At 35.2% G+C, this 19,003-nt stretch overlaps 1 protein-coding gene across 1 annotated transcript; it reads right to left on the minus strand.

Moving 5' to 3' along the window:
* Positions 1 to 503: 503 nt before the first annotated feature.
* Positions 504 to 7,661, minus strand: LOC132129248 (trypsin-like). Its single transcript, XM_059540762.1, has 5 exons — positions 7,405 to 7,661; positions 5,263 to 5,422; positions 4,281 to 4,422; positions 3,224 to 3,487; positions 504 to 1,139 (listed from the first exon to the last, which is right to left on the minus strand). Exons 1-5 carry the CDS (start codon positions 7,457 to 7,459, stop codon positions 969 to 971), a joined length of 792 nt encoding a protein of 263 aa, XP_059396745.1. The 5' UTR covers positions 7,460 to 7,661; the 3' UTR covers positions 504 to 968.
* Between the last annotated feature and the right edge of the window lie 11,342 nt (positions 7,662 to 19,003).

A 19,003-nucleotide genomic window follows, 5' to 3' on the forward strand; every position in this document is an offset into this window, starting at 1 on the left:
GGGCTGCATTTATTTTCTCAAAAAATCAGTAAGAACAGCAATATTGTGAAATATTAATACCATTTAAAGTAACTGTTTTCTATTGGAATATATTTTAAAATTGAATTATTCTAATAGGATGATTTGCTGCTGAAAAAACATTTCTGATTATTATCAGAGCTGAAAACATTTTTTCAGGATTCTTTGATGAATAAAAAGAACAGCATTTATTAGAAATCTTTTGTGACATTATAAATGTGTTTACACTTTTGACTAACTGAATGCATCCTTGCTGAATAAAAGCATTCTAAAAGTAAAAAAAAAAAAAATCTTGGCACTGTTAAAACACAAGATAAATACATACATATATACATATACATATATATATACATATATACACATATACACATATATACATATATACACATATACATATATACATATATATATACACATATACATATACATATATATATATATATATATACCATTTTGCTAAATTATGAATTTTGTGAGGACAAAGGCATATTTATACAGGTTGACAAATCATGACGGTGAGTAAATTGACAATTTCATTTTTGAGTGAACTACCCATTTTACTTGTAAGTGTGTAACCGCTTTGGTTACAAATTAAGTCTGTTTGATTCGATTATTTTAAAGTTGAATATTACGTTCTCACGTGTACCATTCCATATAAAAGCATGTGTAATATGTGTTTTTTTTTTTATTTTAAACATTCCTTTAGCTTTCTATTGTTAGTTTTCACTGACATTGCAGGGAAGCAGCAATATGGCACATTTAAAAAACAGTTTGTACAAACTACTTGTTTAAAAAAGGTCTACCAGCTGTTGAGGAACAGACGTGCTGTTTCAGAACAGCGTTGTACTCATCTGGAAATCATCAAAAGTCCTAACTTTTCAAACAGAAGAAAGTAGCAACAGTATTCGTGTTGGCATATTTCGAGGGAAGTGCTGGGGTAACACTGCAGCCTAATACTTGAGGCACCTTCCATAAAAGCCAAATATAGTTTCATCGATCCATTGACGAAACCTTGAGACAGACGTGTAGACACCAGGGTACTGGGCATCACCACAGCCATTGCCCCAGGAGACGATACCATAGACGTGGCCCTCACACACCAGCGGCCCTCCAGAATCCCCCTGCAGAAAAACTATCATATTAATAAAATTTTGGACACAGAGGTCAGATGGTGTGCAAGAAGAGTGATCAAACAAGAACTAGAACTAGAACTAGAAGGAGAACCTCACAACGAAAGTTCCTCCAGAACCCTTCGGTTAACAGATTTGGTGGAGGTTATCTGACACCAGGCCTATTACCTGTGTATATGCCCAGCTGGTCAACCCTCATTTAAGGCTAGGTGCCCATATTTTGTGGTTCCCCCTCAGGTGACCCCAAATGTGTATTCCCACATTATGGCTTCCAGGTTGGCAAAACTATGACTTTCCCTTGGCAGGTTAAGTTCTGCCGTCTCTGTATGTATAAAGGCTATCAAAACAAATTTAAATTTTGAATATTTATCAAAATTAAAATAAAAATCCACATTTAAATGCAAAAACGTTGCATTCGAATTTTAGGTGTGCATCAGGCAGACTTACAGTATCAGTGGTGCACGAAATGAGACGACAATATAAGTGTCATTGGATTTAACTGCTTATGTTAGCCTATCCAGTTGAGCCCACTAAATGCTGCGCTGCTATGTTGTCCATTCAAAATATTGCAAAAAAATAGAACATCAATGCGGGGAAGATTGTTTAAACCAAGTTGTTCACACACAACGCATATTTATCGCATTTTCTAGAGGGACATCTATCACCGTTCCACTCGCGTCTCGCACAAGAGAGCCACATGTTTAGAAAGCCGTGTTAAATTAATGTAAGTTCAACTTTTAAAATACATGTCTCAAGACTTTATGGCAGTTTTCCTGCATCCCACTCCTTCTCAAGTTTTTAAATGAAGAAAGTACTCTTTGTGATTGGTTTTCGGCCCTTTAAGCTATACATACTGTACATGCATGATGCTGCTTTGTTTCTAATTTTTTCAGCAACTTTATTAATTATATAAGGTTCATAAACATTATTTTAAACATTATCCACTTTTCTCAAATATAGTCGTGTTATTTAATAATGCTTTGAAGAAACGTGCATAATCGATGAGCACCCTTGTGTCCTCAGGAGAGAAGCCAAAAGCTTTTTTCACCCTTAAATTATGCCTTTTAAAGAAATGATAATATTTACGTAAAAAATTTAGTTTTTCAGCCATTTTGACAGCCCTAGTAGGAAGGGTATACTGCAGAGAACTTTCATATGTAGTGGTCAATCCATATCTGCATCTCCACATGATGTGGCCTCTGCAGCATCTTTCCTCTTGGAATAGGTACACTCCCCCTGTAGGATTAGTTGTCACTGTTTTAGAGTTTAAGGAATGGCAGTGCTCAACTTTGGCTGTGTAAGTCTATCTTGTACATGCCCCAGTAAACTGGGACTGGACAGATTACACAGCATACTGGGAAGGTGCAGTAACGGGCATTTTTCGTAGGGATCCCATTTCGTCAGGCAATGACTTATGCTTTGTCCAGACTACACGATTTTAGCCTGATTTTGCCATTATTTGCTTGACGTATAAGGTTGTGGGGATTCGTAAATGACAATGGGTGTTGTGATGCAATGTCACAATTTCAGCTGGAGTAGTGTGTCATAGTCAGCCGATTCTGCGCCTGCGATGCTTCACGACATCACAACAGAAAAACTAGCATGTTTCATTTTTTTTTCCATTGTCCACGACGAGTTCTGTCACATTGGTGACGTTGACCAATAGCAGCACAGAAACTATTTCGTACACCGTTTTCAAATATGTCGAAAAGAAAGAGAGATGATGGCGCTGCTGGAATTATGAGCTGGAGGAAATGTTCGTGGGGCAATAGCAACAGTACTCCTGCCTGTATAATGTGTCATCGAGGGACTACCACGACAGAACAAAGCAAAAAAAAAAATGCTGGTGAAAGATGATCATGTTCCTAACAACAAAGTCAAACTCCTGTAAATCTCTAAATTTGTGCTAATAGTTACTAATGTTTACTCGGTGGTTTATAAAAATAAATAAATAAATAGTTTTCTTGTTTTTACCACTTATTCATTAATTGTAGATTTCAAACAGCATCAAAATAAACCCAGTCCATTGTGCCACTCACATTAAGTGCATCTGAAGCAGTATTTGATTGTCTCACCTTGCATGCATCTTTTCCTCCTTCGCTGTATCCTGCACAGATCATATTCTCTGTGATGTTTCCATTAAAAGAGTCTGTGCCATTACACACTGCACTGGACACGATGGGCAGTTTGACCGTGCGCAGTGTTTCAGGTATTCCTCCCGTTGGAGTGGTGAAGCCCCAGCCGGACACCGTGCACATGCAACCCATGGCCACCATGGTGTCCTGCCTAGGCAATGGCGCAAGAGACACATAGCTGTTCAGATAGATGGGAGACTGCAGCTAAACAGGTGAGAGAAAGGAAGAATTAATAGGGCAAATAAAGCATACAATAAAATACTTAAGTGTTTATGTTACTTTTAGTTATTAAGTAAACTTTTTCTGAAACTCTGCACTGTTTAATAGCATTCTCTGATGGAAATGACATTTGAAACTATTTAATGGTCTACTCCTTTTCTCGTTAAGGCTAATTTCATATTAATATACACACATATACATAAACACTTTTTGTATAATTTGACAAAATGACATCTTGTTTGAAAATGATGCATATTGATATTTGATATTTACCTTCATTTTACTTTTATTTTCTTCATATCATTTTTATAATGCCGGATATAATTTTACTAAGGATAAAATTAAGGGGGGCAGTTGTAATTTGTGTTCATACAAAAACATAAAACGTTATATTGTTACACAAGTCCCATTTGTTGACAATAATTAACGCATGAACTAACATCATCTAACAGTGAGCTATAAATTTGTTACGCTATTTATTAATATTTGTTGATGTTTTATTTCATAAAAATACAACTTTTTTTCATTCTACAGCTCATGTCCAAGAACTATTATTAACAGATAAAAGTACACAGTTTTAAGTTTACAGGTAAAACTTTAATTGTGTAAAAAATTCATGCAGATTACTGAGAGACACGTCCATCACTTCATGTAATATGACTTGATGCTGGATCATTGTGTTCATTTTATATCCATGAAACGAATCAATGATTCACAGCTAATGATGATTCAGTGAGTCAGACAGCGTATCACAGAAGCATTGATTCCACTGCCTCACCTTAATGAGCATGATGTCTGCATTATTGGTGGCTCTGTTGTAGTGTGGGTGAGGTATTAAAACATGAGGCCTGCGGAACTGCTCTGTCCCCTCATATAATCCCACAGAAAAATCTCCAGCCACGATCCTCATGTTTGCCACCCTGGAGACACAAAAAAAGACTGAATTTCAAGACTTCTTTAAAATACACTGTAAAAAGACTGTAACGATCTGTTAACTGGTTTACTGTAAGTTACCTTGCCACATTCAGAAACTGTATTACATGTAATTTACAAAAGTATATAACATTATATGCAATTTTACTCTAATATGCTTACACTTGTATGGTTTTTGGAAATAAAAACTATTAATTAAATTATAATTTATGATCAAAATCTGTAAATTTCCAGAAATCACATATTTAATTATTGTTTGCTAGTTCAAGCTCACCAAAGCTGGTTTAAGCTATGATGTTCAGATATATACACACACACACTCACACTCACACACACACACTCACACTCACACACATTTTTACGTAAAATATTGTTGTTTTGTTATTGTAGTATTATTATTGTAGTATTTTTGATCATTTTTTGCTTGCAAAAAAATTAATTTGAAAAATTACTACATTTATCATTACATAATTTATCATTAATTTGTCGATTGATCATTAACATTTATCATTACATTTACTTAAACTGCATTTCATTAGTTATATTATTTTGTATTTTTGGTTTATATTATTCTATAAAAAAAATAATTATGATATTTTGTCATTATACCTTCCAATAATAATACATCAAATGCTCAAGTGCCAGACTGTTACTATGGTAACCACCTCAGATGAACACAACATCTGTTCAGTGAGTCACTGTCGTCAAATAGAAATATACACTGTCTAACCTGACATTGAATCTCATTGAAATGCTTGTTTACAATATATAAACAATATATGTACAAATCCTCAAACAGTTTCTGTGTCCAGTAAAGCTGGTCTTACCCTATATTGCAGTGTGCTGCGGTCAGGATCCAGTATTTGTTAATCAAGGTCCCACCACAGAAGTGCTGGCCCGTAGCGCTCTGAATGGACACGATGTACTTAATGGCATGCGGCGCCGGGACGTATCCACCAATGATACGAGGCTGTATCACATCTTGACCTGTGAAACAAACCAGCAGACAAGTGAATTCACTGACAGCATCTTCAATCTCGGTGAGATTTGTCTAGATTTTCCTTGCACGTGCACACGTGGAGGCCGCTATGACCCCAAACCTTTGTCTCAGAAGGAGAGAGTGGAACTTAAGATTGATAAATATGTCTTACAGTAAGCCAATACTGAACAATGCAATGTAAACAATATGGGATTTTTTATAGTCCACACAAGACTATAATTTCCTAACACGTGCATCACGAATAGACACTGCGTTTGAAGTGACTGGTGACTGGAAAGTAATCTCTGCTCTATGTTGCCCTTGGGCATATTGATTGCCGTTTAACAATTAGACAGCTGTATGTGTCGTGGTTAAAGTAATCCTATACAATATGAGCAGGCCTTCATTCTGCCCGTGTGAAACACATACGTTCTGGATTGAACATATGTAACCTTTATTGAATGACCTTAGACCTCACGAGGATTGGCAGCAGATTGCTTTATGAAGCTCCCAACGTGAGGAAATCCTAAACGTTAAAGTGCACAAAGCATTGAATTCTCTGCACATGAAGAGGTTATGTACTTCTATTGTTTGCTATTTGTTGTGAAGTGGCAAAAAACAGTATACAGTGCTGAACTACAGTGTAGAGGGATTTAAATTACACCGTGTGGGGATCGAAACATCTTCTGCGTGTTCTTATAATTCAGTTCAATTCAATTGAATTCCAGCATTTGATAGATTAATTAATCTTTTTGTTTTTTTTTTGGAAATGAAAAATTTGCTGTGGCTTCTTTGGATTCCCTTCAGTGAAGATGCACTCAGAGCAGGCTGTCAGGATGAAGGGCCAATCCATCAATGAAACTAAACTTTTAGTTTGTCCTCATATTTCATTTCTGCACTAATAAATCGTAAAGCTGACAAAACTTCAGCCAAACATTAAAAAAAATGCTTAAAAATAAATTACCTGATTACCTGTACCTTACTGTATTAAAAGTCAGATCCAAAAATGTCTCCCAGAAAAACATTAATTTATTTACTTACTTGCTTATTTATGCAAAGGAGACTTGGCAATATTATTTACAGTATATTTCTATTAAGCATCAGCGCTTCAGTAAAATTATATATATTTTTTAATTAATCTCTGTCTTGGGTGAATTTTGTTCTTTTTCTTTTTCAAATCTATGACTTTTGACTTTATGTTGCAGAATGTAATATTTTGGCAAATCAACAATTTTTTCCATCTGGCGACTTAAGCAAAATATAAAATATAACTATATGTTCCTGTGCCTTGATGGTAGAGCATTGCGCTAGCAGTGCAAAGGTTGTGGGTTCAATTCCCAGAGAACACACATACTGATGAAAAAAAATAAAAACCTTTATAGCTTGAATGCACTGTAAGTCGCTTTGGATAAAAGCATCTGTTAATTGCATAAATGTAAATATATGTTGTTTTATATTAAATATATTAAAAATATGTATACAGACACACACACACATACAGTTTTCACACAGAAAAACATTTTATATTAAATATGATATATATGTATACACACGCAAATACACATATAAATGTTTTTCACAGAAAAACATTTCACTTTGTGTTACAAAATGAACTATTAAGATATTTAAGGTTTTTTTTTTTTTGCACTTTTTTCTTGTGATTCTAAAACATTACAATTATTCTATTCTATTCTATTCTATTCTATTCTATTCCTGTGGGTTGTAAACATGAATCTACAACGTTGCAATATGCCATTAATTTATTTAAAAATATATTGTAGTATTACTATTATTTAATTATAAAATACATTCTAAAATTAAAAGACAGACAAAAGATCCACAGTGTCTTTTTAAAGTAAAAACCCCACTTCAGTTCATTGCTTTGCTCAAGGTACATTATACGACTCCCACAGCACAGCACTCAGTGCCACTATACTGTGTTAATACACTGAAGGGATTTTGTAGGACTGAAGTATAAATCTGTACTTACAGCTCACCACGAGGAGCTCCAGGAGGACACAGAGCAGAAGCAGCGGCAGGTTCATACTGATGGAGACACAGACACAGAGACAGACACATCCACAGGTGCAGACCAGACTGAGAGGAGCTTTGCTTCTGGTCCTTCAGGTCTGATTCCTCACCTGGGGACGGATCACCTCTGCATTCTCAGGTTTCCTAGTTCCTATTTCCGTCTCCATGGTCACAATGTCGTCTGAGAGCGGGAACAATATATATTTGAAGCTTTCTTAACCACATCAACTCTGGGGACCCACCGGTGGGTCCAATATTGCATATGCCTAATTCTCAAAAAATCAAAATAACAGCTGAAGTGGTTAACCATACCTGTGACCTTTTGTTTTGGGTTTGATTTAAGATCAGTACAAAAATTCCTATGTCACATGCTATTAGCATCGTATCTTAGATTAAATTCTGCAGTTAAAGAATCAATCAGATTTACCCTATCTTTTATTATTCTGTCTTGAATAAGGCTTTTTGGTTCATATTACTGATGTAGATGCTTTTAGTGGCTACATAAAGTATGTAGACCATGTAGACAGTATGTAGTAATTCACATTTACTGTATGTCGTTACTTTAAATGTTTATAATATACTTTAAATAAAATTTTTTACAAAATAATGTATTGAAATCAGTAGATCTTTTGATCATTTTCCCTAACTATATTCTTAGCAACTTTGCAATTACCTAAAAAAAGTTCAATAAAACAAATATTTCAGCTAGTTTCCAATCCAACATTTCTCATTTTCACTAAAAGTTTCACTTTTACTAAATGTACTAAAATAACCAAAGCTAAAGCTGAAATTACAATTGAAATTAATAAAAAGGTAAACTGATGTATTTAAAATGATAAAAAATAATAAAAATTACAACAACACAATAAAATTACTAAATCTTTAACTAAAATTAACATGAAAACACAAAATATAAAAATACTGTAGTAACCCAATGATATGGAAGTAACAATGCTTTTAAATGTTTTATTTTATTTATTTTTATTTATTTATTTATTTATTTATTTATTTATTTATCTCTATTCTTTTCTCTCTAGATTGCAGATTAGGCTTTTTTTCTTAATTATGAAAACTCAATCAAATAATCCATTTGAGCCATTATTCCAATAATTTTAAATGGTAATTAAATTAAATTTTATTTAATTTATCTTATTTTATTTTACTTTGTAAATCTCTTTCTATTGTAGATGATGTTTTGTCGCAGTTGTGACAATGATTTCTGAAAGTTTGTAGTTAAGGGTGATCTCTGTGTCACTCCTCAGAGCCCTGCAGGGTACTGTCACAATTTAATAGAGAGTTTGGGGGCCGATCTGTTGTCAGCGGACTATTAATCATCAGCATTCATTAATAACTCGATCTTCCATCCATACAGTTGTCATGGTAATTAGGGCAACAGTGATGTCACAGCACTGCTGAGATTCCACATGGTGGAAGTGTTGGCAAGAATCAACAAAACCATTCAGTCTTTAATTTTATAGACTCTGTAGTTGTGTTAACAATATAATAAAGGGTTATAGTCTTTTATAGCAGTTGATAGGTTATAAATGATGTGGAATAACTTTAGATGACAATCTAAATCGGATTTATTTATTTGATTATTTTATTTTTCACCATTTTAAAACTCTACATAATAATATGGAATATTCTGAGTGACATTCACTAGAGATAACAAATGATTAAAGCTGATGACCTTTTTTGTTTTGTTTTGTTTAATTATAAATCACTTTAAACTATTTTACAATTCCACACAATTATGTGAAATAAGTTTAAATTGCATTTATTAGAGTTAAGAAACAGCTAAAGCTCAGGACAGGTTCTGATTTGGTTTTATTTTATTTGCTAAATTACTTTATTAAAAAAGTAAGAAAATAGTAAGGCTATTAACAAATCATTAGCGATATAATACCAACCTCAGCTTTTGTGTTAAATATAAACTATAATAAATATAAATAAAACTAGTTACAATATTTGTTAAAAAAACACTGCATAAGGAAGTAGTTCTCATATCAAAGTTTTAATACTGATGTACAGTATCAAATTAACGAAATCAGACAGTGTTGAGACACTCCCCAGATAACCTGATTTTATCTTCATATTAAGTTCATATAACTCCTATAAAGTCAGGCTTTTCCCACAAGTGATTCTAAAGCTGTTCTGGAAGTCATCCAACCTTTGTGTTTGATAAAACTCCCAGTCTGAGCGGGTGAGATGGAGAATGAAAGGAAATGCATGTCATCAGATTAAACAAAGCTTAATAAATCCAATTTTTTAGTTGCATACACAGATATAAATATGTACCTGGGAAATAATGTTTCCATTATGTGCTCATCCACCAGAAAATAAAGCCCTGATTAAATGTTATAAAAGAACTGAATCATTTCAGTATGTTCGAGTTACAAATGTCGCAAAAGCTTAAATGTGAGAACCATATTTATTGTCGAACATAAATAGCATCCACAGATGAATAGACATTAGTCTGTTTTTGACAAAGTATGTTATTACATTGAAATCAAATACTTTAAATCAGCTAGGTGTCACCAAATAAACTGGATTGTTCTGATCTGCTAATCTAGTGAGAAATAGCTTATTATAAAGTCTCAATGTGAAAGTCTTTTGCTCACTTGTAATGATGAAAAATGTCAGATTATGGTTTTGAAAAGCCCTATTTGTTAAAGGTAATTACATTTACATTTACATTTATTCATTTAGCAGCCGCTTTTATCCAAAGCGACTTACAGATGAGGACAGTGGAAGCAATCAAAAACAACAAAAAAAGCAATGATATATGAGTGCTATAACAAGTCTCAGTTAGGTTAACACAGTACACCTAGCATGGGCTTTTAAATAATATAATAAATAAAAAGAAAACAGATAGAATAGAAAAAGAATAGAGCAAGCTAGTGTTATAGGTCTTTACACATACACACACACACACACACATATGCAATTGCATAATTAATGAAAAAAAAATAGAATATAAAAAAATTAGAAAGGTAGTTAGTTTTTAAAAAAAAATAGATTTAGAATAGTGAGTGTTAAAGTTAGAGGGTCAAATAAAGATGGAAGAGATGTGTTTTCAGCCGATTCTTGATGATGGCTAAGGACTCAGCTGTCTGGATTGAGTTGGGGAGGTCATTCCACCAGAAGGGAACATTTAACTTAAAAGTCAGTAAAAGTGACTTTGTGCTTCTTTGGGATGGCACAATCAAGCGACGTTCACTTGCAGAACGCAAGCTTCTAGAGGGCACATGAGTCTGAAGTAACAAATTTAGGTAAATGGGTGCAGAGCCAGTGGTAGTTTTGTAGGCAATCATTAATGCGAGCAGCTATTGGAAGCCAGTGCAAATTGATAAACAGGTGTTGAGTGTATTCTTTTTGGCTCATAAAAAATTAATCTTGCTGCCGCGTTCTGAATTAATTGTAAAGGTTTGAAGAATTGTCTGGAAGACCTGCCAAGAGTATATATAATTATATATCAATAATTATATTGTAATTATTAATAATTATTATTAATAATTATTATTATCAATGATAATTATATATCAGGGCGGCTTACAATCAATCAATCAATCTATCAAAATATATATATATATTTATATTTTATAAGTTGTTGTTAAAAACATTTCTGATCATGTAACCCGTGCTTGCAATATTTTGAAACGCTGTTCACTGGAAAACACCCACAATACTTGCATTTAACGCTGTTCTGAAACTCCAGCACACAAGCAGTCATAATAAAGAGCTTTGAATTAGATATGGATGACACAGAGGGACTTCATCTGTGTCAGGTATTAGGTCAGTGTCTACTGTGGGACAGATGTACAGTTTGTTATAATTGACAACAGCAGGCCCGCAAAAAGCACTGGACATGGATAGAGTGTCAGTATAAAAGGAGAGGAGTTGGAGGTGATTCAAGGCTTGGGAGGTGAGGAATTATCACCGGTGAGTCTTCACATATTTCATTTCCTTTTTCATTCTTGACATGCGTGTGTAAAAGGCATTAGTTCATCACATAATATCAACCTAAGCCTAAGTGACATGATCTTTTGATCAGATATTTCTTCTGTACTCTTGAACTGTATCGAGTTGCTATTGTACAGTTTTGAAGGATGCAAGCAGACATAAACACTTCAGCAATTCAATATAAGCATTGAGAGACTCGTTTTCATTTATTAGAGGCTTTCACTATATTTTGAATGCTTGTTTTCTTACAGTGCTGACAGAATGGCTCAGTTATTGTGGGTATTTCTTGTGCTCGTTGTAACGGTCAAGGTAAGCAATGCGATTCTTCATTAAAAAGATTATGGTCGTGCCTTACTCTGTCAACTACCCGGCAGGTTAAGAGGAAGCATTACTGTGGTGGAACCCTCATTCAGCCACAATGGGTGTTGACTGCTGCCCACTGCTGGAGACAATATGTACTGCAGTTTGCAACAAAAAAAAAATTTTTTTTTTTTTTTGAATCAAATGTCTTTATTGGTAAATTTTAAATAAGTTGAAGTAGGTTATTTCATTCAAAACCTGCTCTGTATGTTATATTGTATTTGAAAGGACGGCGCCACCATGAATCAGGTAGTTCTGAGTGAGCACAGTCTTAGTAGAAGAGGGATTTGAAGTATGTAACCATATGTGTCCAGAATCCAGAATCGTGTCCTTGTCACCTTTACTGAAATCGCAAACGTAATCAACATTCAGTTTAAAACCCTCCAGCTTGTTCACACAGAGTAGTTTTTCAAAACATTTCGGTTTTTGTTTGAGTGATTACTTTGACCAATGGTGTGAGCTTTTGGGCGGGATTATCTGTTTGTTTGCCCAGTGGCAGACGGGAACAGTGTTTGGGGAAACCTGTTTGGAAACTCTCATTATTTCCGTGATTTCGGCAGAAATTATAAAACATTATTATATATGAAGACGTCATATTTATTTTTTCCCTCAGCTCAGTGTTCCAGCCCAGATTCATGCTTATATTCAACCGGCCACATTTCCAACCATACACAGCCCTGATTTAATTGAAGGAACCAGCTGCACTGTGAGCGGATGGGGAGTGACGCGATTACATAGCATCTATCTGTCAGTGATTCTGCGTGCGGTGGATGTGGAGATCATCAGCATATATATATATATATATATATATATATACACACACACACACACACATATATATATATGTGTGTGTGTGTGTGTGTGTGTGTGTGTGTACATATATTTTTTTGTTGTTGTTTATTGAGAAACACTGGTAGTTTGGGAGTGTAAGGAAACTGATTTTATGTCATTTGCAGTGTTTCATGGGAGTGAGGAGGCAATAAAGTGTTTGTTTTTTGGTGCAGTTTTCTTCAGTGGTGAAGCTTTGTGTGGATCATGGGTAATGTAGTTTTTCCACCAAAAAATTCCACTGTTAAACCCTTGTCATATTAGAATGATATCTTAGTTTTACCGGCAATATATATTTGTGATTGCATTTTCTATAGAAATGTCAAGACGTGCAGTCTACCAATAACATTAGAGGAAGCAGTAGAAACGCCCACAAGTGTCTTCACAGCAGAGTCTAGCGACACACAGTGAAAAAGTCGCTGGCGGTGTGAACGGGGCTTAAGTACAGTGAATATCCACACCAGTGCGGTGACTGACAGCTACACATTCACCTCAAAACAGATTCATCCACGCTGGATCACAACCATAGACTGATCACAACCCACGCATGGAATATAATTCCGCAAGGAACTGCAATTCCAGGTTTTAAAACAAAGATGGCGACAAAGAGGCAAAATTTACGGACTGCAGATTTAAAATGTCATGATTAATTCAATGTTGCTTGCTGTTTCTTTGTAATAGTTTGTGAAATTAACTTGGAATTTCTGAATGGAAATTATTTCTACGCCACGTTTTTTAGTGCACAAAAGAAACTGATATTACTTGATTGAGAAAATAATATTTAAAATAATTATTAATAAACATCCAGAATCTCATAGATGCATATTCTGGACACTTACAAAAGATAATAATAAAATAAAACATAAAATACTTAAATTAACTTTATTTGATCTTTTATGATAAAAAAAATAAAATAATATACAATCTTTATTTTTGGCATATTCTTGTTTAAAGACACTTTATGAAATATACAAACTATAAGCTGGGTTGTTCTAACCTGTTCTTAGCACTTCCTGAATTTCGTTTGACCACTCAAATACACCTTCTTTGTCACAGCATTTGTCAGTTTCCCTAATTGATGACCCTCCCAAGGGTCCTGCCAAAGGGTTTTCTGTGAATAAGGCATTCTGGAAATAAGGGTGCGGTACACGGCTGACAATTCATGAAGATGTTAGATATTCTCTGATATAGCACAGCTTTTCAGGGCTTTACTGTATGTTCAGCCTCTTTATGTTACTTCAAAGAAAGGTGTTTTATTTTGAATAATGGGAAACAGAAAAAGTTATAATGTAAAATAGGTAGAAATATCCTGTTTTCGTTCTACAGGGATAATGTAATTTGTGATGTAAAAAAATCTGTTACATTAAAAAATGTCAAATGCTGTTTTCATTCACAGGGAGATTTAGGTGGTCCTCTCATTTTTTTTTCTTTTTTATTCATATAAGGCTTTTGCATGAATGCTTGAAGTTTTGAAGGTAGATATAAACTGTGCCAAAATATGAATTTCTTTAGAAAACTGTTTAGTTTTTCTAAATGTTGGATCATATAGAAAACTCGTTCAATATGATTCCAGGATGCATCTCATGAAGCTGTTTGATAGAATGTCCTGGAAGAAATCTAGCTGAGTGATAGAACTGTCACATTCGTTTTTAAATACATACCGTAAAGTTTACAACAAGCTCTTACTTGCCTCTTTATTGCTTTCATATCCTCATATAAGTCTCTGAACTCTAAACTAAGTAAACAGGATGATCCTTACTCATCCGTCTGGTTACTTGCAATTAGTCGTGGCCTGGTTAGAGAGTTCGAGTCTCGGGCCGGCAGGAATTGTAGGTGGGGAGAGTGCATGTGCAGTTCCATGACTTGAGCAAATCACCGAACCCCCAACTGCTCCCCGGGCGCCGCAGCATAAATGGCTGCCCACTGCTCCGGGTGTGTGTTCACAGTGTGTGTGTGTGTGTTCACTTCTCTGTGTGTGTGCACTTTGGATGGGTTAAAAGCAGAGCACGAATTCCGAGTATGGGTCACCATGCTTGGCTGAATGTCACTTCACTGTGTGTCACATCAATTCTGTGCATTAGACTGTTAGACATTTCAAAGGGTTTTAATTCAAATTTACAGTACAATAACTAATATAGTAATACAGTGCAATTACTGTAAAATAATAATCAGTATACTACTGTAATTCATTAATTTGAATATAGATTTTATTATATTTAGTAATTTTTTTATATATATAATTAATTTTAGTGTTTGTATCCTGCTACTGACTTAATTCAAACAGACACAATTATTATAAAATATCAATTCCTTTATTTATAACCTTGCATATATTTAACACTTAAAAATACTCAGACATTAAGACATACATATATTTTTTACCTTGCTTGGATTTATTCTCTCGTAAGGTGCATCAACTCACAGCACAGATGTTCTCCAGAGCTCTTCCACCGCCGAGTTCAAACCCTGGGTAAAACCTGCGGTGCTGCTGTGCTGGTTCCTCTTTCTTGGACGCGAGTGGCGCAACACGACAAACAACAAAACAGAACCCATTTTAATCAGTGATAATATCTACAGTGGATGGCGGACAAACTGATTCTTTTTGTGTTTGAATGTGACAAATAAAAAAAAAAAATTCAAATATTTGAAGTCATTACGATTTCTTATCCTCACCAAGGCTGCATTTATTCGATCAAAAATACAGTATAAACTAAGAATGTGAAATATTATTCCAATTTAAAATAATTAAAATTTCTATTTGAATATCATTTAAAATGTAATTTATTTCTGTGATGCAAAGCTGAATTTTCAGCAATTACTTCAGTCTTCAGTGTCACATGATCCTTCCGGAATCATTCTAATATGCTGATTTCCTCAAGAAACATTTCTGACTATTATCAGTGTTGAAAACAGTTGCTTCATATTATGTATGATAATTTTTTCAATATTACTTGATGAAAATAATCTTTAGAAAATTATTTCAAAAGTACAGCATTTAAATAGACAGTACAGACCAAATGTTTGGACACACCTTCTCATTCAAAGAGTTTTCTTTATTTTCATGACTATGAAAATTGTAGATTCACATTGAAGGCATCAAAACATCATCAAAGTAGTCCATGTGACATCAGAGGGTCAGTTGCATCGGTTTTCGGATCACCAGTAGTTCTTTCGGACAGTTCAATTCAATAAACCGGTTCTTTTGCGGTCGACGTAATGGCGTGTGACGTAGTGATTCTAGATAGGCTGTAACCCCAGTCACGCTTCACAGAACAAAACAAATACCAAAATAAGCTCACTTTTACAATTGAAAACGTTCTTTTTTAGTTTAATTCAAAAAATGGGGACTCGTTTCCTTTTTTCCTACATCTTGCTTATTCACAGCATATCAAAGTGCAAAAACAATTATGAGAACAAAAATTTTTGATCATCTTTCAGAACAGATAGAAGAGTTTACGAGTCTTCAAAGATAAATGACCTAAACAAATCTAAACAATGTCGATCAATATTCAGACACCATGCTTGTAAAGGTATCAAGTCATTTTCAGTTCAAAGTCCATAAGGGAAGCCAACAGACAACCAAACCCAATGCATTTGAAAGTTTTGTCCTTAAGCAAAGTGTTCAAAAGAAGGATGTTTGATGTTTGTGGGCTTGTGTAGATGTGTGTGAATGGGCTGTGTGAAGTATGGGATAAAAGTCCGCTAAACCCATTATTTTCCAAGAGTCAGTTGTGATTTAAGGGTCCATTTCAGAGTGAGGATGAACTGTTCAAGGCCTACCTGAATTCCAACGTGCAATCAGAATATCTGAGGCCTGTCCAAACTAGATGAGATTCACTCACGGTCAAAGCATTCCAACCCCATGCAGTTTAAAACACAGCTGATAAACGAATGGCATCGCGACACCCGAACACTCGTTCACTGTGTAACTGGCGTAAGTCTTGTGACACAAAAGCTTTCAGTCTCGTTGGTTCATGATCGGCATCATAGTTCACAGTGCTTACTGTCTGTTGATTAAGCATTTGTATATTCCAAACACTGCTATGGAAAGGAGCAGCTCGCTGGAACCTTTGTAGCCGAAACTCTTCCACAGTGCCGCAACAAAGCTTTTAAAACACAGTAATCTCAAGTCTTGACTAAATTCTGGCACATTTTAAACGTCTAAAGACTCCAGGCAGTTCAAACTGCTTCAACTTTAGCTCTTGGTGTAGTGGGAAAGCCTTCAACCACATGCACACACACCTGCATCTAAATTAACCTGATTTCATTTCCTTCTGGCTACTGACTCCTCCTACTTGTTGCAGTGCATTATGGGTTCTGTAGTTTTTTTTCCGTCACAGGCGTCATTGGCGATGATTGCCCTTGATTCAAGCCTTCGGTTTACCCGCGCTCATAATATTAGTACAAAATCAGTTCAGAATCAATCACCAAAAGAATCAATTCGGTTCAGACGCTCTGTGTGTCATTCTGCTTCACACTGAATCACACATGCGCAGAATCATCAGCTCCTCGGATCTCGAATCGGACGCATCTGACAGAAACGGTTCTTGACTCCAGAACGAGTCAGTCTGTTGTTCATTATATGGCTCGGCTCGGTGTTCATCTTCAGTTCTCTCTTCACAGCAGTTCAGTCAGTGTACTGCTTGAGTAAATGAATTACTCCAGGATATTGGTTTGTTTGAACTCAGAGGAAGTGTCAGCTACATTAAAAAAGTTAACAGCTTAAGTAATTTGTGGATTAATGCGTATTGGAGACGTGAACCGTTTAAAACGATTCAGTTCGATTTGGTGAACTGGTTCAAGAAGATCCAGTTACATCGAATGATTCATTCGCGAACCGGATATCACAAACTGTTCTGTTTTGAACTCTCTCTCACAACAGACACGGAAGAGAAGACAATGCTGAATAAAGGCGTAGTTTTTGCTATTTTTGGACCAAAATGTATTTTTGATGCTTCAAAAAATTCTAACTGACCCTCTGATGTCACATGGACTACTTTGAAGATGTTTTTCTTACCTTTCTGGACATGGACAGTATACCATGCACACAGCTTCAATGGAGGGACTGAGAGCTCTCGGACTAAATCTAAAATATCTTAACTGTGTTCCAAAGATAAACAGAGGTCTTATGGGTTTGGAACAACATGAGGGTAAGTTATTAATGACATAATTTTGCTATTTGGGTGAACTAACCCTTTAACTACTGATAATGTATGTGATGCAAGAGACAGCATATCTCCTATTCTAAATAAATAATTTTACATTATTATGTGTAATGATCAAAAAGCATGTGCAAAGTAACAACTCTGTAGGACAGGGGTCTCCAAACTAGATCCTGGATGGCCAATGTCCTGAAAAGATTAGCTCCAACTGGCCTTAACACAACTATCTGGAAGATTCTAGTGCGTCTAGTAAGAGCTTGATTAGCTGGTTCAAGTGTGTATAATTAGGGTTGAAGCTAACAGGGGCATTACACAATATCCCAGGCCCTATGCATAGGCAGACCTGATGGGCCCCCATGCCCCCCACCTATGAAAATATCCAGGTAAAATAAAATATATTTCAGATTCATACTTTTCAAGGGCCCTCTCTTCCTTTGAGGCCCTGGTAATGAGTTCTGGTTTTACCCCCAGTCCAACCCTGGGAGCTAAACTATAAAGGACACTGGCCCTCTAGAACAGAGTTTGGAGCTGTAAAGTCAAATTATTTTTATGTACTTTATTTTCATTTTACTTACTTAATAATGCTGCTTTTGCTGACATTATGTCGGTGGTCAAAAATTAAAATGACTGATGCCTTGGCACAGTGCAAAGCTCGGGATATGACAAATGCGCGCGGCAAGGAAGGGATACGTTTGGCTCTACTGGGCATGCACACATACATACAGCAAAATTTTTGTCATACTGTACTAGGGCTTGTATAGTCGGCGCTGTCGGAAACAATCGACTACTCCAGCATGCATTATTTATAATGCATACAAAGTGTTTGCAAGTACGACGTGAATTTTAGAATTACAATATTGCGTGGAGCTGTTACTTTCTATTACCTTATCTATGTTGCATGTAAAAATAAAATATGTAATGTAATAATTAGGGTTGTGCCTGAAGCCGAATACCTTATTGTCAATGTCAATGTCACCTTTTTTTATATAGCGCTTTAAACAAAATACATTGCGTCAAAGCAACTGAACAACATTCATTAGGAAAACAGTGTCAATAATGCAAAAATGATAGTTAAAGGCAGTTCATCATTGGATTCAGTTATGTCATCTCTGTTCAGTTAAATAGTGTCTGTGCATTTATTTGCAATCAAGTCAACGATATCGCTGTAGATGAATTGTCCCCAACTAAGCAAGCCAGAGGCGACAGCGGCAAGGAACCGAAACTCCATCGGTGACAGAATGGAGA

Source organism: Carassius carassius, chromosome 46 (genome assembly GCF_963082965.1).
Source record: "Carassius carassius chromosome 46, fCarCar2.1, whole genome shotgun sequence".
In the NCBI taxonomy this organism is placed as follows: Eukaryota; Metazoa; Chordata; class Actinopteri; order Cypriniformes; family Cyprinidae; genus Carassius; species Carassius carassius.